Source organism: Teleopsis dalmanni, chromosome 2 (genome assembly GCF_002237135.1).
Source record: "Teleopsis dalmanni isolate 2A chromosome 2, ASM223713v2, whole genome shotgun sequence".
Lineage (NCBI taxonomy): Eukaryota > Metazoa > Arthropoda > Insecta > Diptera > Diopsidae > Teleopsis > Teleopsis dalmanni.
The window spans coordinates 24,464,717-24,486,268 of record NC_051847.1 but is presented as its reverse complement, the minus strand read 5'-3'; the positions used below and the strand labels follow the sequence as shown (position 1 = coordinate 24,486,268).

Here is a 21,552-nt window from a genome sequence, read left to right as displayed (position 1 = left end):
CAAAACTAGATCAAATAATTTAAAAAGCTCATTTATATTTTAACTTTAGAAATAAAAATATAAAAAATTGAAAGACCGCTTTTTTATTGATCTTGCAAAGTCAACAAAACTGATATTGCGGGATCTACTTAACTTTACCAAATGATATAACAAGGATAATATACAAACAGAAAGCAATAACTAGCTAACTCATCTCTCCCAGGTAATTTTAAGGGCATAACAATGGGCAATACAAAACTCCAAGTGGAAATGTTGGTAAGTGTATCAGCACTCGTCCTCTCAATATTACCTAAAATAGCCATGTATCAATTTAACAATTTTCAAGTTTTATTCTGCCGGTAAAGCTAATAAACGCTTTTAGGGTCATACCACAAAGTTATAAAGACTTTGTTCCGATGTTGTCTAGTAATAGCTTAGTTTAAATAATACGTTGTATTTATTGAAATAGCAGGAAATATATTAAAAGTTCATTTCAATCATTTTTACAATGAAATCTGTTTTATTATTATTATTTTTTGATTTTTTATAAAATGCGTTTATAAATTTTACTCATGTAACTCAGATTGAAAACACAATTTAATCATTGAGATAATAATATTGGAATACGAATACATCGTGATCGAATGAGTTGCGTGATGAACATAAATTAGATTTCAACGTGTGCAATCCAACACAAAAAAAAAAGCAACAATAAAAAAAGAAGTCAAAAGTACATAAAATTAATTTAAACCTTTAATGTAATGAAAAACTGTGGAAGTGTGAAATATTTCAAATGTAAAATGTGAATTTCAAATGTTCATTACAATTCTATTTCTTTTATTCAAATTTTTTGTGTCTTAACCCAAACATTAGTTCTTATTATTAATGAAGTGTTAATTTGAGAGAAGTTCATTCTACTTTTACAATATTTGTAATAAAACAGGGTCATATATCAAAAGGCTTAACACTAGCTGTGAACATAAATCAACGTCAGTTCCTGCTTCGTAGTGATTTTATGCGTTGGTTTACCCCAAAACAGCTTCGATCATCAACAAATGTAGCTTGAGCATTGCTACAGATTATTCATAAGTTAATTACTATGTTTATATGTAGTAAACTCAACAATAAAATTTTGGTTTTAAAGGAATAAATACTTGTAGGAATGTTATATCCATGAATAAAGTTATTAGGGGAACACGAGACATATGAGAATAAGAATAAGGTAGGAGGAAATATATTTTTTCAATTCAGATATAAGTTTAAAAAATTTTGAAATAAATTAGCTGTATTAATTTTGATAAGATACTAAATTTATTCAGTACAATTTATTCAATTCTTAATTAATTTACTAGCAAGTTCATTAAATAATATAAATGATAACTAATTTTTTATGAATATATATGTTTTTTATATCACGTTATATCACGTTAATAACTAATTCCACTAATTTAAAAATTTATATTTTTTTAAATTATATATTTAAAATTGATATTATTATTTAAAAAAAATATCATACTAAATATTTGTATAAGAATTCATAAAAAAAAATTATTATAGCGTGTAAATCGAAAATAAAATGATAAAACATTAAAAACGATATTTTTTATTTTATTCGCAAGAGAAACATCCCTGTATTATCTTAAACTAGCTCCTCATGCTAAAAACTGAATCTTTGAATTTTACCTACATTTTTATCCAGGACATATTTAAGTATTTAAACACAAATAAAACAAAATTGTTGCTAATTATCTGTAATAATAATCTTTAATTAATATTCTTATTTATTACAATATTTTTTCTGCACAATATCCATTCCTGAAATGTTTTAGAGAATTTTACAAAGAAAATCACAATTCTCTTATGCTTATTACATTTTTAAATATGCACGTATATAACATTCAAATACCTATCTTTCGCACCAGTCTGTTAAATATGTATGTATAAAAATTATCATGAAAAGACTTCACCATAAATAATTTAATGTTTTTCAGTTTAAGTGCCTATCCCAATGCCTATTCTGCAGTAAATATTCGTTATTAAGTCTCTTATTACACAGACGACGATTTTAGAGTAAAGTCGAAATATTAAATTTAAAAATTAGTGTAAAATAATTTAAGTTGATTCAGTAAATAATATAATTTTCTACTATTAGTCTACTATTACTATAATTCTACTATTAGTCTCATTACAGAAATAGCTAGATCTAAGTAACAGAGTTATTCGTCACTATAAACCATACTCGTTGATTTTGTTATGTAGCAAGCTAAGAATAAAAAAAACAATATAGATATCTGGAACGCAGGTGAGATAACATAGGCTACTATGATCTACAACCTAAAACTACACGTAGTTGACAATTAAGTGCTGCCCACCAAACCAAGTTTCTCAGCGCAGATATAGCTGATCAGTATATAACGAAAATGTGCTATAGGTCTTTAAAATCTAATTCAATTTACTATATTGGTAAGAAGTGATGTTTCTTAACAAAATTGATTAACAAATGCCGCTAATAACTCTGCTCAAGTAACAACTACGGCTATATCGCGTTTATATATTTTTATACTTACAAATTACTCTCTTTACATTACAGTAGATCATCCAAGTGGTCACCGACAGCATGAATAAAAGTACTATTAGATACTAATTCGAGTTTCATTAAGCAAAAAAGTAGATAGTCTTATAACATTATTATTATTAGGCATGTTCCGTACAATATTTGATTGTAGAAACTTAGCCTATTCACAAAGACTGTGAAAAGTTTTCCAATTTTGCCTATTTGGTGCCTATTTCAAGCTATCGATTTATTCGTTTCATTGTTTATGGTTCTACGCCAAGAATTGCGTGGTCGTCCATGGGTTCAACTGCCTTGCGGATTCCAGGTTAGTGCCACATGTGCTACGTTATTTGTGCTTTTGCGTAACATCTTATAACATTAAAAACAAATTTTTTGTTTTACATTAAATTAAATTTTATTTTTAAAACATTATCATTTTTTGTGTTTTAAAGCATTTTACATTGTATAAGTATAGCTAAATATAATACTAATTAACAAAAAAAAAAAAAAAAATTGTAGTATATTTAAAACTTACAAAACTAATAGGACATTGAAAAGTAATTTTATTTAAATTTTAGTGCTTTGATATTTTTCTATTACCCTAGTCATAATATATAAACTATATAAAATTCACTCTTTTTTTTTGCCTAATGAAAATTTTTTTTATGTACAGAAAATAAATTTACATATATTATTTGATGGTATTTTATTTTTACGATAATAATGCCATTGCCCGCGCTAAACGTACTCTAAAATCGCGATACAACATTTTACCACCGACTGGTACACGACACAAATACATGTCAAGACTCATAAGACACAAAGCCTTGCCGTTCATCGGAAATTTTTGAGGTAATTCGGGTGTCACTTCCAGTCCCTCTGAAACTGCCATATTAATCAGCCATTTCCAGACATCGGCTCGTGTCCAGTCACGTGGATCTACGGGCAAACCATCTGAACCTAAATGTTGCAGGCTTATAGCATCACCATTCTTTCGGCCGTTACTATTGCTCAGCGATAAATGTGTATGATGATGACTATAGGGATTTTGTAAAGAATTGCGCTGCATTGCCGACTCTGAATTGACGATATCAGTTTTCGTTGACCACAAATGTTGTAAGTCGTTTTCTGTGCGACAACTCGCGTTTACTTGAGAAAGGTCCAAAGGCGGTACACGACCTGCATATTTTGGATAATTTGACTCGATTTCCATTTTAAAGTGTATGGTGCAGTTGTTGATTGAAACTGTAATAAAAAATAAAAATAAAAAATTATGAATCAGTAATATTTTCAACGGAAATGAGTAACTTTAAAAATTTATTTAATAATGGTTATTTACAGTGTTTATATATACAAGCATAAAATACATTGTTACGAGTGGAATAATAGATATGATATGCGATGACTTTTTATCACAATTTTAGTATTGAAATACTTATAATTTATATTTCATATTTATTTTTAATTTAAATATAACCTTGAACACACTGTCACGAGGAAACCTTGTAAACAGTGCTTTTTTCGTATGCAATTTTTTTCTCCATATTTTGAATTGTGGAGCAGCAAATATAGCACATATACAGTGTATATACAGTGTGACAGCTCAGCACATGACAGGAAGCAGCTAATTGCGGGTATTCATTGAGTTGTAATGAAGTTGACACAATTAAAACCGGAATCAATTACAGCGGTTCAAGTGTTCTATAAACTCGCAATCAATTTTCAACCGGTTGCGATTGGCACATATTGAGCTATTAATATTACGAGCGCATGTATTTAACTACAAACAACTACCGCTGCGACCGGCATCGGAAACAATTACTTCATTATCTGTGGCTACTGCCAGTGTCGCACAAACACACAAATGTAGTTTGCATACATAACGAAATAATGAAATGACGAATGTGCAGAGCAAAATAAAAAGGAAAAATGAGTACAAATTCTGAAGAAAATATTTGAATTTGCATTTTGCTAAGCACTTGCAAACAATTATAGTAAATCTGATTGATTTAACAAACATGTACTTAAATATATACTATATGTATGTATATATGCAAGTGTATATTATTATATATCCGGCGTTGGCCACGATTTCAATAAGTTTGTTGACGGATGTGTAACTAGACAATGCATACCTAATAAAATAAAAAACAAATTACTTAGAAGATTCCAAATAGCAACAAACAAGACAAAATTAAAGGAAATAAGGCCTGAGAGAGTGAGAGCGGATGTCAGATATAAAAATTTGTTGTTGTTCTCATACCTAATTTAATGAAGTGTAGTTGATGTGATTTTTTTCTGCTTGCTTTGTTATTGTTTCCCTTTGCGCGCTTATGCGTACTAGCCATTTTTGTATAAAGCCAACTTCTCATACCGCCAATTTGACAAATGAGACAACAACAACAGCAGCAGCAACAACAACAACCAATGCACTTAAATTTATTACTTTGTTTTGCTCTTCCGGATTTGATTTAAATGTTTCCGTTGGGTTAAAAAATTAAGTTTGATAATGTTTAATTGAATTTCGTGGCAATATTTGATTGATATTGCATAGAATGAGAGAAGTAATGAAAGCTTAGAAATTTTGTACTTTTCCTGTGTAGAAACCGTGTACTGCTATACTTCTTAATAAAACTAAGGAAATGACTAAACTAAAATTGTTTAAATGAAAACTCAAGTGGTTTGTTTAATAATTTACATATGTATGTACATGAGAATGAAAGAATAAATATCTAGAATGAAAATTTCTTTGTATTTAATTGATTTTTGAAGTAGAAATGTTGTGAAATGTCTATAATATATACATACATATAACAATTGTTTAGATCAATAAATACAGAGTTGTTAATAAGTATGATCGAGCAATGACACACATGAAGCAGTGAACAGCAGGAAAGCGCAGAGTTAATTAGTGGCTTATATAGTCAAAAATGTGTGTGAATTTTCTCACAACAAATTTTAATATAACCACTTTAGAGCTGCACTTTAACATAAATCATAAAGTTCATTTAAATATAAACATTTTCATTCAAAATAAATGAAAACGAATGAACGAAAGTGTACAACAAAAGAGAAGAATTTCATTGTTCAAACGCAAACGCAAACATGGTGTGCCACACACACAGTTCATGAAAAGAACATAGCGCGCGGCTGGAACATTTCTGATATGGAAGGCTTGGTTTGTTTATTTATTTTATATGTATTATTAACATATGAATCAAACATAATAAACATTCGACAAGATTTAAAAGGAATTCACTTGATGAAAAAACATTTTTCAATGCACTTCAAACGGAGCACAATTTGTAATCCGTTCTTCATTTGCTTGCACAGTATTTATTATCTATTGAGGAAGCGGCAGTCATAGAGCACAATGGAGCTGTTCATACGCCTTGTGGTTCAGGTGAAATAGTGATTAGTTGTGGTATTTTATTTTAAGTATTAAAAAATGGTTTGCGTCCGGCTTTAAAAAGATTTGAATAAGTCAACATTTTTTTCGTAAAGTATTAATAAACTGTCATTAAAGTCTCTTCCAAAGGTTAAAAAAAAATTAAAAACGAGTTGGGAAACAAATATTTTTCTAAATATGGCATTAAATACAATGGATTGAAAATTCTATTTAAAAAAAAAAATGTTTTTCGATAATAACCAATCAAAATTTTAAATATCGTGGAAATAATAGAAAACAAATTAACAATTACTTCTTTATAAATTTGAAACATTATATTTTGAACTATTTTAAACAAATTATATTTTGAAATACAAGAAGAAAATTTCATTTTATATTATTTTAATTAATTGAATTTTTCGGCTGACCATACAGTTGTTTCGAGTATTGCCCAATATCCATCAAATACCCATAATTCTTGTACTTAATTTTTCGTAAATAATTTTTTGAGACTGCAAATTTCAGGAATCGAACTTGTGCTCTACCATATTTGAAGCTCAGTGTCAGCGCTCCTTAATCAATTGACGCAAAGCCGTATTTGAATTTTATGTTCGTACATTTTTCTGAAGTTTTAAACCATTCTTATAGTTAAATAATACAAATGTTTAAGATTTTATTCAGAAAATTTTAAGTCTGACTGTACTTTTATTCATTAGTTAATATTCTGCAGCTGTTTATGCCAGCTAGTATCATGTTGATATTAGGTTCTTTTAAGTTTATTATTATAATTTAATTTTATTCTCTTAATTTTATGCTTTTACTATTATTCATTTTTGCCACTGTGTAATGTAAGCATCTGTTTGAAAAGCTACAATGCAAATGCAAAAACTATATAAAAAACAACAAATTTTCAACAACACTAATGTTTTATTATATACTATAAATATTTAACTGCATGTATAATATACAAACTTTATATAAGCGAATAATCTACATAAAGCTAAATCTATTTGTATATATTTTTAACAATATATGTGGATTTTGCTTATACGTTTGAGATGTAAATATTTCAAAGTTAAATATTGAGGGTTTTAACAACATATTGTATATATCCTATATATTTAGGTTGATTAAAACTTTTAAAAGTTAAAAGTACTTAAAATAAAAATATAAAAAAAGAACGATAATAATATAAGAAAAAATACTCCCACGAATATTTCAAAAAATTCCGATGGGAAAATGTATACAATAAACTCTTACAAGAATTTAAGCCAAGTGCTTTTAAGAAAGAAATGCATTTGTCACACGAAGAACCCCATCACTTCGTCATTGTTATATAATGTTATTCTAGAAAGACTTAATAAAAATAATTCTCAAGGAGTTAATAAGACAAAAAGCAAAAGGGCAAAATATAAGCAAAAGCCACTCATGTGTGAAGTTATTCATTCAATGTGGGAAATTAATAAAATTCAGTAGAAAATATAGACAATGTCTTGGGAAAAAACATAAAAAGCGTAAAATATAGATCAAGTGAACTGAAGCCATTAGCCTAGGCAATGAACTCTTTCTCTTTGTAGTTTCTCTAATAATACGAACTTTGAATTGAACAATTTATTATATATAAAACACTGTTCTTATGTACTTAATGAGAGCTCAGTTTTATAAAGTATTTAAATTTGCATGAGCAAATTTAACTGCATATATTTATTTTATAATTTTTTAAAAATGAGTTGAAAAACAAAATAACAATGTTTTATGAATATTTTTAGCAAGACTTTTGTGCATTAGTGTTATTTATTTAAATATTACTATTGTTTTTAAATTATAAATTTCATAGGCATATTGGTATGAGTGTGAAATTATAATTCATTTATTAAATGCAAAATTATTTTTTAAAGAAAGCATTTTTTTTTTCATATCAAATTTCTTATTTACAAAACCACGTTTGAATGTTCGGTTCGGTTAAGTTATCATTAGGTTAGATGAAGTTGTTAAGAATCCACGTAGGCTTTTTGGATCATTATTTTGACTTACAAAACTTGATGGATTTAAAACTTGAAATTGAAACATTTCTTGAAGCTTAAAAATCTCATTAAAAAGTGTTTTTTGTTATTAATTTTCTGAAATCCTTTAGAAATAAATACTTTTAATCTGACTATTAAAATCTTAGAATTTATTAATTTTTCTATTATGAAGAGGCTTTCGAAAAATAATAAACTACAACAACAAAAATTCTATTATTACATTTCTTCATCCAAACGTTTATTCAAATTTTGGTACTAGCATTTACAATATTAGTAGAATGAATACTAAAGTATTAGCATATTCTATATTGGTATATTAGTTATTAGGAATAGCTGTTACTATCCCATAAATAAATGTTCATTATATATATTTGTGCAATAAAGATAAAATTTCCTTAATTCATATCTTCCTAAATAATTTTATACTTTTTACAATATAATAAATGACTGACTAACTTTAAAATAAATATATTATAACTTTTATTATTTTAAACTTAATTTAAATAAAAACAGAATGAATAAAAATAAACAGGAAGGGCATGCGCCATCTGCACATCCGCCCGCACAAACATTTTTTATCAAGGTCTACACAGTCAGTCTGTTTGTCATATTGTGTAAGAGGATGTGCGTTATAAAAGGGAAATAGATATGCATTAAAAAAACGATATAAATTAAAGGCACTTCCTGACGCATGCGCTTATTTGTATAAGCAGCACTGAAGCAATTATTGAATGCGCTGAATAATTACGTGCAACCATAACGTACTTTCGCCTAGAAATAATTTTATTCAAGCAAAAATAGTTACGAGATACGGGCTAAGCTTTACGGACTTTTTTATAAAACTTTTTTACATAATATAAAAACACTAGTGTGTTTTAATAATATTTTAACTATTATTAATAATATGATTTAATCATATATTTTTATAATTTGCAATTTTTATTTATATAATTTTTTTTATATTTTTTATTTTTATTATAGTTTTAAGTGTTTTTAAGTTAAAAGGTAATTTTATTATTTTTTCAACTTTAAGTACGAAAATATAATTTGAAGTTCGTAAAAATTTTGAGCAAAAATAACGCGCTTCCTGCCCATTTTAAGTGCGTAATTTTCTGACAGCTTCCGTTGTCGTCGCTTTCATTACACAAATGCTCCTCCGTGCACACTTATGTGAGTGCTAATGTGTTGAGGTCGGTCTGCTCCAGCAGTTTCTTTGAATTATTTTCGTTGCTTTTTTTTTTGTATATAGATATTTTCAAATGAATTTTCTTAAGTTTATATGACTTTATTACATTTAATAAGTTTGTATGAGCATTTTTTGGCGAAAATTATGAATGTGCATGTTTACTAAAATAATGTATATGGCAGCCATAAATTATTGACTTCCTGCAACAATTTTTGTTAATTTAAGAATTTTATGTTTGCAGACATTTATTTTTGAGCAATTTCAAGTTTAATATCCGGCATCACTTTGTTTTATTGCATTTACTTTGAGGCAATTGTGCTATGTTACGAAATTCAAAGATGTTTAGAAAGTTTTTATCGCAAAGATTATAGAAAATTATGAATACTTAACGAATTCTTTATCAAAACACAATTGGCTTATTGGTTTATTACAGAAAAATGTTTTTTTTATTAATAGTTTATATGAACAGTATCATATCATCAGTGGCACTACATCTAATGTTCGATCTTAACCTCCTACAACGAATCTTTCTTTCAATTCCGATTATGAACCGATTTTTCGAATCGATTGTTTGTATTTCTCATACATGCATATAAATATATATAACATAAAAAGGGGGAGTTCACTGAAAACCGACAAAATATCAATAAAGTTAGGTTATATCATGTTACCTAAGAATTTCTGATATATGATAGAATTAATAAATCTTCTTTTAGTATCCTTTTACTAGTTCGGTCAATGCTTGGTTTTCGCTTAAAATGTGAGAAGTAACATTATCCTATAGACAAACTGTAGTGTTATGGATTAGACAAATATTTTATATTATTTTATATTATATGAAAGAATATTTTATGCCAAAGAATCGCTGTTTTGTAATAGAAGTTAGTATTTTTGTGTTATTATTCTACCCTGAACCAGATCAAAACCAAGCTTTAATATAACGTAAAAACAAGGATCAAATTCTTCTTAACAAAACTGTTGTGTTATGCACTTAATACATTATTTGTATTGATTACTTATCCCTAATCGAACAAGAACGTACGCCTCTTGATAAAACTGTAGAGCTATAGACTTAACATATCTTAATTATCGATTATTAAATCCTAATTGAATAATATTTGGTTGAATCTTTGATTTAAAGAAATTTAAAATTACTAATCTAGTATTTTTGTTTTAGTTTAAATCAAAGTTAGGCTAGCATATAGATTGAGAGAAATATTATCGTTATAAAACTGGACCGGTGTTCTGTAACTACAGATAATCCAATGTCTAAAGATGTTTCCTTAAACTAATGTTGCCTCACATATAGATTTTTATTGAGTACGGGCTTAAATTCAGTGACGAAATGTACCGTCTTGTAGGTTAGTTACAATGACTTTTTGAAATGTTATATTAAAGTTTTTTTTTTATTAAATGATCAATTATATTGCTCTGATTATATGGTATATGGTATTTGTTAATATATGGTATAGCGCGAAAATTAAGGCGTTAACTTTGCAACTCAATATATACATATATATTAACATATATAAATAATCATATATGTTTATAATCACATAATTATTTGCATACAAATTTGAAAATATAAAAACAAATAAATAAATGTAAAAAAAAATAAATTAATATTTTATGTATAGAAAGCACACATTGAGATCGCATTCTTATCGTAAAAACTCAATGCAGTTCAAAAGTGTTATTAACTCGCAAAACGTGTCGAATTTATAAAATTTTCATATACTCACAATTAAGCCAAGTTTATGGAATTTTTTATGATAATAAGTGAATATTGCAAAAGCTTTCATAATAATATATTTTATAAATAGATTTAAACTATAATATATACATATAGTATATTCCAAAAAGTGTTTACTAAATTTATGATAATATATATCATAAATATATCATAATAATTTATATAAAATTTTTCACGTATTTTGCCCACTGTAGCCATCATCACGTAAATATTTCGTGATCTGTTGCACAGGACAATAAAAATGTGGTTTTACAAGATTTCAGCTCGTATGAAGTTTTGGACTTTTTAAATAATTTTTACAATGGACGTTAAAGTGCAATTTTACAAGGGCAATAGCCTTTGATTCCGAGTTCAACTGTAGCAACAAATTATATTATTATATATACAAATTATATATAGTATAGTATATACTACTTGTAGAATGGACGTGTCGCAATTTAGCAAAATTTATATATTTTTGTTATTTAATTGCACATAAAAAAATATAATCTCAATCGATTAACATGGAGCTTCAGCACAACAAGAATATTAAATTTATTTAAAAAACATTATTTTGAATATAAATAATACAAATTTATTTAGAATTTATTAAGAAGTTTATTATATCACTAATTCGTGTTAACATGGCAATTAACTGGAAGGAATGAAATTACAAGAAACTTAAAAATTTCGAAGGTTCCATGGAAGAATAAATCAAGAGGACAGTCAACATTTAAGATTTAAGATACTTAAAGATAAAAAAAATTTTGATGAAATATTTAATACACTGTAATGCTGAGAAACCTTCTACGTCCCACGATAAACCTTTCAAAAGAGTTGCTGCTTCGACAATGAGCAGCATATCAGCAATTAATTAAACTTGAATCATTCTGGATTTCAGCAGGCAACCTGAGTAAAACAACTGAGAGGTACTGAGAGAAATCAAAATTTTAATACTACAAAAAAATGGTTTTGTAGAGATCAAAGACAGACTAAAAGATTAAATATATATTTAGACTCTTGTCATTAGGTGTGAAATATAAAACCAATTTAAATGTTCTCCACGAGGTATCTTATAGTACTAGATCCTTTTGATATCAGTTTCGATGACTTGTCCGCATATAGCTGGGAATAACACGTCCATAACTTAAAGTATATTCATTTTAAAACTTTTGAGAGTTTAAGGATTATATGCATAAACAAGGTCCTTTACAGAACTTCACCAGATCGTATGATTTAAATAGCTAATTCATGCAAGAAAATCAAAATAGACCGTGTCTTCAGAATTGAAGATTTGTGTTATGCCTTAAATCCTACATAATCTTTTGTGAATGCAATGGTAAAACAACAAATCAAAAAAAAATATTTAAAAAATATAGAATTGCTTTTTAGAATTTACTAACGAAATATGTCCTTTCTTTTAAACATAGTTTTTCGTATCATTGTACATATAATTATTTATTTGTATTCTACATAAAAACTAGTGAATTTGACAGATAACGAATGGATTTCGAATGAGTAATTGCTTGCACCAAAAAGTGGCTTGTTGAATCATTTTCTGAAGATAATTTTAAAGAAATATCGGTTTGTTTATAATAAAATAAAATGTATCATGTATTCCAAAACTCAATAAAAAATTTGTATATGAAATAGACTGACAATTTTCTAAACATTGTTTATTAAAAATACTATCAATAAATCCCAAATCCCAAAAATATAATTTTATTTTCCATAAAATTTTGCATCAAAACAGTAAACCACATAAATAATAGCGGCAATAACTATGTCTATATGTGAAATTTTCAAAAATAACATACGTCATGATAAGCCCCAAATATTTGAATTTATAGCGAACCTCATAAACTTTCCTTAAAACCATCACCAGACGACCCTTGCAATTTATAAATTCGCATCCAACGCTACTTGTGCCAAACGCTTGACGGATGTGATCTTGTTTTTTTGCTAATTCTTGCATGCCTGCTTGCGTATGCGTTCGACACTGCCAACATCAGTCGGTCGTCCGTCAACTAACGTCAGTCAGATTCAGGTCGTATATGAGTACGTCTGTCAGTCAGCAAGTAACTTTGTTGTACTCTGAGCGATCACCAGCATACACAATATTGCGGAGAAGAAGAAAGCGCATAATCAGAACGCCGCAATTGAATTTCATGGCGGCGGAAAATTTAAATAAAAAAATAAATAAATAAATACCAGAATGAAAATATATGGCGCCAAATGAATGTCTGTCGCTGTTCTGAAGTGGGGTGGGTGTTAAGTCAATATGGACATTTGTATATACAAATGTAATAAAAAAAAAACGTTTCTAAAGCCAATGTTACATCTGATAAATTTAAATTCAGCATTTACACCTTTGTATAAACATACAATATGGACAAATATAGACAGTAATGCATATGCACCTATTCAACATATGGAAAAGACACATGCTGCCCGTGCGTCGCTCTACTTTGATTAATGTCGTTTTTATTTAGTCGCCGCATTAAGTTTTATGTTAAATGCTCATTTTATCTGGCTTTTTTCACGCCCCTTACGTGACAACGTAAGTGATGTATAGCAGACGCCATGACACGCGCCATATATGCTGTTTCAGTTGTCAAGCAACTGTAAATATATATGCGGCTCTCATATCATATACATATATAATATACATATATATACATATATCATATACATATATAATGATTTATTTTTTTCGGGTTCTGTAACTCGGGAAATTGCATTGATTATCAAGTCCTTTTAATTAATTCCAGCTACCGTTGTTATACCAAAAATCATAAAGTACACATATATATCTTTATATATAGAATATATAGATGTTAAAGTATGATACTACAACTTTATTGTTGCGTTAAAAAATATCATTTTTATTGATTATTAAGATTCTTCCTGGAATTATACCGAAAACAAAACCTTATTATAGGCCTTGTTATTCAATAAAACTATAGCAGTTGCTTTAACTTTTTTATAATATCCTATTCACACGACACCGGTTAATCGTCATCAAATGCTGATCCAGATTGAATTTTTAGGTTTGTTTATATACTTGTAATTTTCTTAAGATTTCAAAATTTTCTGTGAGTTCTGCAGTGTTACACCACATTGTTTTTTTTAAATTATATATCGTATATATTATATATATTATATTATATATATTATATTATATATATTATATTATATATATTATATTATATATATTATATTATATATATTATATTATATTATATATCTTTACTTGCATGCTTTACTTGAACAAATGATTACCGATTAAATCAACAAAAATGTGTTGTTTTTATTGATTTAATTAATTTATCCGAATCAAGAGTAACTTTTTTCGAGCAATAAAATACTAAAAAATTAAAAAACAGATTAAAGGAAAATTAATTTTGTATATTTCTATTCCATTTTTTAAATGCTAATTAAACAAAGCAAACTTTTTTTTATATATAATAATAATTACGGTGGACTTTTCTTAGTATTTTAATTCAGTTTAAATGTAACTTAAGTAAAACTCTATGACTGATTAAGTTTTGTGATCCTAATATGAGAATATTTTATTTAAAATAACGCAATAATTTTAATTTTAGATTAGATTTTTACATTGAATCACAGTTTGATTTAGGAACTATTGTTTGATTACAGTTTAGAGATTGCTTAAAATATACTATACTACTGTTTGTCAATGCCCAACCTTTGGCCGGATTTTTACAACAATCAATTTCACCTTTATATAGTATAATGAAAGCATATTTATTAAAAGAGATTCCTAATGTTTACGCATTACCCGGCGTCCAAAGTTATGGATGAAAACAAAGTTGTGAATCAAGAAAAAATATCAAGTTGTTTATAAGATAGAAGACTAATCTTCATTTTTATTAATCCTTCCTGTCACACTTGTGGAGAGTACGATGAAAGTGCCACACATCTGTTTTGTAACTGTAAAGTGCATATAAGGAGCAGGACCTTCTTCTCAAGAGCATTTTAAGCTTTGTTAACGAGAATCGAGTTGGTATTTCGACCTCTGAATTTTTTAATGGGTTGCTTCCTTTTCTGAGGATCTTGACCAACTGCAGGACCTTCTTCTAAAGAACATTTTAGGCTTTGTCAACGAGTCGAGTTGGTTTTTCAACCTCTGAGTTTCGTAAACGGTAACAAAATGGGCCACTAGGTCTAAATCAATCCTTAGAATCGTTGGTATAAACTAACCTACCTATGAAAAGATAAACCACATGTGTAAAGTGTATGCACATAAAAACTTTTAAAATACACAATTTAATTAAAACCTCCTATTTTAAAAAAGAAACATTTTTTTTTCATAATAAAAATATTATTATTTTTCGACAAGATATTCTGGGGCAGCAGCTATTGAATAGATCGTAACTTCCATAACTTGAAAGTAGCTGTTTAGGATGAACTGCAAGAAGATAACCAAACAATAATTGAAACTTGGTCGTTTTTATGTTATTTCAAAAATTGAATACCATCCAACATTTTTATTGTTTTTCCATTAAATTTTATGGTAATTTTAATCAACTTAAATTTAATTAAATGTGAAACAAAAGATAAAAGCTAAAATCCAACGGATAACTCTAAAGAATATGCAGGGAAAGACCAAAATGTTTTAACAACGAAATTCCAACAAACAAAAAAAATTTCCAGCAAAAAATATGTACAAAAAGTGGCAACAAGCAAACCACTTTTAGAATCCATAAAAACAGCTGCAAATTTTTAATTTCAAAGATACTGGTTTTTATCTCTCAGAACGAACAAAGATGCACTAAAAATATCCACTAAATGCATTTTGGCGACTTAACCAACGTTCAAATTTCTTTTGGTAGTTTATCAAGGTGCGGCCAAGTCAACAGGATAATGTTCAAACAAATTACTATACCAGTGTACACATGTATACACATATGGTATATAGTATGGTAATGTATGTATCTATAAACACATAGATATATATCTAAATGCAATGCTCAACTGAATAAAATTTTATGCGCGTGCATGCGCAGACAGTAAAACGTTTAACGACAGCTGCAGCTGGAAATTATGTATCTGAATGAGGCCATTATTTGGAAACTGTAAATATCACCTGGTTTGAACTTGGCTTTGCATTGTGTTCTCAGATACAAAAACTAAAATTTCAATTTATCTATGAAACAATTTTTGAAAATACTCTAAAATGTTGTCCATTTCATGTTGAAAAACCTTTTTCGATTTTAAGTGAATCAGAATTTAGGCAACTTAATTCTCAAGAAGTTTCGACACTCATAAAAAATGAATGGAATAAAAGCAAAACTAATACAAAAGTCCGCTGTGATTCATGATTTGTTTTATGTGGAAGTTATATCAGAAACTGCAGTGATGTATAACTTTTAAGTGCTTACGTATATGAAATAATCTAATCTTCAAGGGCTAGACTAAAAGCAATACTATATATATATGTCTTACCAGGAAAGTTCTGTATGTCATTGAGCAGTCATTAGACACTTGTACAGTAAATTAAATTAAATTGTTTAAATAAATAAATTTTTTATTGGTTAGTTATTTCATTAGATTAACCTTCGTATGAGATCACATTAAGAACACACCTTTGTATATTTAATTAAGAATGAAGAAATTAGTATGCAGTACAAAATTCTGTATTATTAAATTGTATGAGTATCTTTATTCTTCACAATGCTTAATATTATATCTTTAATAGAATTACCAAAGTGTTTCATTAAAACCTTGAAAGCAAAGATGTTTAACAACACCGATATTTAATATTGAAAGGTTTTGTAAAATTAATTAGTTATAATAGTTAATAATGATAAGAAAAATTTATACAAATAGTATCTTAAAAGCTTCAAAACAAGAAAAGAAGTTATGCGAAAAAAAACATTTTATTATGACCTAATTAATTGTATTTATTAATATATATAATCTTATAACTTAGTAAATCTGCTTGGTAAGTGTTACTGGCGACATGTCTTCCGATTTTGTCTAAGTCGTAGTAAGGAATCGTTTTCACGCTTGAAGAAAAAAATTTAGATACATTTTTTTTAAATCTGCTGGATCATGAGAGGTTTATACTCTGTTAACATAATGTTCGCAACACCAGAATGTTGGACATTTGCTTACATTATCAAGAATCTATTTAATGTATTAAATATTGCTATCAATACTGCTAACAACTATTACTATTGCCTAGAGGCATGTTATGCAGGTAGTTATGGTCACATCAAATGTAAAACTGTTGTTGATTTCATTGTATATATTAAAAAACTTCACATAAAAGAAAGACAGAAAGTTCAATTCAAATTTGGTGATAATGACGTGACTTATTGTGCCTTGTAATATTGGTGAAAACAATGTTGATCAGTTATAAATACCAGATCTTTTGCATATTAGAAGAAAACAAATATATTTTAAATTGAGATACAAAAGAAACATACCAAAATAGTATTTAAAGTACAAAATTGTCAATTGAGATATGACTATTTGTATAACATAACCATTCATTATATAACGTCTGTCATGAGATACATTAAACAATTCTCAATTCTTCCAGTAAATGTTAATACTGCTTGTATAAGTGCTTTTAATAATGCTTATCATATCACAGAACCAAACTATTGTGGCAGAAAACAAGGGTTACTATGATATTTTTGTTTTTAGTAAGGACCACCAAGTTTAAGAATAATAAACTGTATGATTATTTTAATATGCTTTATGCATCTTTGGTATAATGTATAATGAATTGTATAAACGCATAGATGCATTATATAGGCTGTAAAATAGGTATATAATTACTTGAAATTTTTTGTGCTTATTTATAATAAATGAGGTCTCAATAGACAAACTAGAAGTTATGTATCTGATAAAGAATATCACAGAACTGAACTAATGCTGCAGCAAACGATAATATACAAAAATTATTGTTATTGAATGCTTGGATCGACTGCTTTTTAAACAATTGAATTAAAAATATTAAATTAAATTAAATGAATTTAAAAAAAATATTAAGAAAAATGCTTACTGCTTTTAAAGAAGAGTTAAGAAGTAAATTTTTTTGCTGTTGTTCCTAGGTTCCAGTTCCACTCCAAATATTATTTGAACTACCTAACACCATATCTATTTATTGAGTTTAAATACGTTGCTTTAAATAACCTACTTATTTAATAACGTACCGTAAATGTCCATAATAATTTATTTAAACTACAAAAACGCTTTGGAACAATTATCAATTATTATTAATGATAATTCAAATTCATATACAATAGAATAGAACAACTACGATTACACTACACTAGTTATTTCCTAAAAATAAATCGATATTTATATTTCTATAATAGTCTATTGTTAATTTATTTTTGTATCTATGAGTATATATGTAGCTTACGTCAGTATATATTATCAACATTTTCATATGTGTAGATAGCATTTAAGCCTTGCCCTCGAGTGTTCGTACGATGTAAGCAATCAATCGAAATTTGACATCACTTAAAATGCTTAATGTTCCACTTTATTATCATTGTTTATTTAATGATTTATTGTACAATTGTTGGTAATTATAGTAAACATTTATATAATTGTTAAATACAATAAACGTTGTGTGACCTAATTTAGTTTACATTGTAAAATTAGTTAATTGTAGGAAAGTTACATGTTATGGAATTAAACTTATCTATAATAATAATAAAAAAAATTTATAATTTTAATTAATTTTTTTTTTGTACTTTATATTGTATATATTCTAGTTGTACATTATTATTTTTGGCTGTGATCAATTATAATAAAACTCATATTTATATATAACCAAAACGTTTTATGTGGTTTGGTTTAGTGATTTACGACTTGGTGTAAAACAACATTTATGGTATAGTAAAATATTATTAGCAAAAACCTTCAAAACATGTAGAATAGCATTGAAAAAAATGATTACAAATATATTTATAGAATACAGGTTATGCAACTTAATCTCTATTTAGAAATAATTGATAATATATATTTGGTTGCATATACTCGAATATAAACATATTTATTTGAATCATTGATTAAATGTGAATATAATCGAATTATATTCGTATATACTGAATATTAGGGTGGCCGTAGAGTATTTTTTCCAGGGAATTTATTACTGTTTAAAAAATATTTAAATAAAAATATAACCAAAAATACATTAATAAAAAAAATTTAATCCATATATTCTATATTTATTCTATTCAGTATTGAATCCAAAATGGGGTACATCTACTATATGGATCTTTTGGCAACATAAAAATTTCATCACACCAACTATAACCTAGTACACGGTTTTCGATAATATTCTTGAATGCAATGTAGTGAAAATTAAATAACCTCAAAATTGTGTTATATGCTTGAGAAAGCGTAAAAATGGTGCGTGATAGATGGAAATTTTGTTCCAAAAAATTAGAAATACATTAATAAAGTATTTTTTATACTAATAAAAATTAACATTATTTATATCGTTAAAGATTAAAGTTAACAAAATAAGTCAGAAAATGTTAGTTGGTCAGAAAAGTCTATGAAATAATGCCACTACTTGCTACGATTTTATTAATATATAAACAAATATATATTTATTAAATATTATAATAATATTAATTATCGCTTTAAATGCTATGATGATAGCATTATAAATAATTGGTTGCCCTTTGTTCGATTTTATTTAAATGCATTGTTTAATAGCGAAACGCAGAATCATTTATGAGCTTCACATCCGCACTGATAAAATGAATGACACGAGGTACAGTATAACTCGCAAGGTTACACTTAAAAAAAAATTTTTATTTCATTTTATTTTAACCTTAAAATTCCATTTAAATGCTATAAATTAATTCTGGTTTTTTATTCTATAATAACAATTTTAATATATTAGAATAATATTTTAAAATATTAGAAAAAAAAACTTTGAAAGTAATTTGTGAAACTTGCATAATCATACACTCAATGACCAACTGACACAGTTCTATTATATCTATATGTCTGTATCTATAACTAAGTATTAAAAAAGACATTTTTTATATAAATATTGAGGAATAAATATTTAACTTTATAATACACATTAAAATCGAAGGTTAAATGGCAGCTTGATTTTTTTTTTCTTGCTGCCGTCATTTTTTATTGACTAATTTACTGAACCTGTCATGTACATACAAACATATGTATATATTAATGTGTATTTAACATTTAAATGCACAAAATTTATGTCAATTTAGGTATATAAATTTTGTTGTTACTTGAGTATATAATTCGTTAATTCGTTAATTTAAACATTAAAATATTTACTTCTGTTTTAGGTGTAGTTAGTTTAGTTATAAAAAATTTGTTGTTGTTGCTTGGGTAATTCATTAATTTAAACATTGAAATATTTACTTCTGTTTTATTTTTTCTAAACGAAAGGTTAATAAAGACTAGAGTTATAAATCATTTATTTATGCAAATAAGTTACTTACTATATACAGTAACTTATATATTTGTTGTATCTTAACATTTCGAAAAACAGAGAAATGAGTTTTCTAAATTTATTATTTAACCTACCACCTTACGCTTAATAAACTTTCTCCTAATATAGTCATTACATTTATTATTGTTGTTGTTTTTTTTAATGTACAAGTGACACATCAAATATTTTCATTACTTACCTTTTGTTTTGTTTTTTGGTGGATTTCACAGCGGCAACGGCAGCAGCAGCAGCAAGCAGTGTTAGTTTGTCAACAGGAACTTATATGTTATCACGTCAATGACACCACGCACTTGTGTTTCAAATTCCGGTTAATGACGTCGCTGATAATAGTGAGCACAGCACAGCACAGCAAATTCGCGACACACCGATTATTCACTTTCGCTTATAGTCGCTCGCAATCAAACTTTCTGATACATTGATGATTTGCGAAAATGGCACATGTCATCAATGTAGGAGAAGAAATAACAACAGTTTCTATATATGTATGTATATATATATTAGCAGAATTGCATTTAAATATGTTAACTTGTGTATTGTACAATTGTTTTTGAGTACACAGTACACAAGTAGCGTATGAATGTATGAATGAATTTCCGGCAAATATTTGCGCGTACAACAAAACAGCTAAATGTGTATATTTTTGCGGGTTGGTAGTTCGGTTCAGGGGGTTGATAACTTTTTATACAACTTTGAATTGATTGTTTTTGTTGTTGTTATACTTTTATGGTTTTGTGCTTCCTGTACTGTTGGTTTATAAATGAAAATATCTTTATTGTAAATTTCAGTAATTTTGATTGCTTTTTTTTATTACTTTTTGTCAAAAGCAACTTTTAATTTATTATTGATTTTTGTTATAATTTTGATATAATAGTATTTTCTAAATAAAATTTAATTTCACTTTGTTTCGTTACTTTTTTTTGTATTTGCATACACACTACTATTTTGTATAATTTTTTTTTTTTCTTAAAATATTTTACAACTTTCAACGAACGACCGTTATGCACTGTTTAATGTTATATTAAGAAAAATCTCAAAAAAAATTTATCTTATATATAAATAATTTTAAAGTATTTTATTTTTGTAATTTGCACTACTTTTAGCTTTGAAAAATTAAACGAACAAATTTCGAAAGTTTTATTTTAGCGCTGCGCAATCAGTTTCGTTTATTCTGTTTTTTTGCTTATTTCAGTCAGCAGCTG

General features: G+C 27.0%; 1 protein-coding gene across 2 annotated transcripts; it reads right to left on the bottom strand.

Moving 5' to 3' along the window:
* Window positions 1–3,227: 3,227 nt before the first annotated feature.
* Window positions 3,228–21,164, bottom strand: LOC119685193. Of its 2 annotated transcripts, none has more exons than XM_038099420.1 (2): window positions 20,532–21,164; window positions 3,228–3,778 (listed from the first exon to the last, which is right to left on the bottom strand). In XM_038099420.1, the coding sequence occupies exon 2, from the start codon at window positions 3,744–3,746 to the stop codon at window positions 3,246–3,248; it is 501 nt and encodes a 166-aa protein (XP_037955348.1). In that variant the 5' UTR covers window positions 3,747–3,778; window positions 20,532–21,164; the 3' UTR covers window positions 3,228–3,245. The 2 variants fall into 2 exon arrangements, with proteins under 2 accessions (XP_037955348.1, XP_037955347.1); XM_038099419.1 differs by lacking the exon at window positions 20,532–21,164 and adding an exon at window positions 4,797–4,943.
* Window positions 21,165–21,552: the final 388 nt, after the last annotated feature.

What these genes read in the sequence shown, in the direction of transcription:
- LOC119685193 (XM_038099419.1), bottom strand. Translation starts at nt 4,905, where the DNA reads ATGAGAAGTTGGCTTTATACAAAAATGGCTAGTACGCATAAGCGCGCA. An exon ending in ACTACACTTCATTAAATTAG is followed by an intron (nt 3,779 to 4,796) that starts GTATGAGAACAA and finishes TTTTTATTACAG; the next exon opens with TTTCAATCAACAACTGCACC.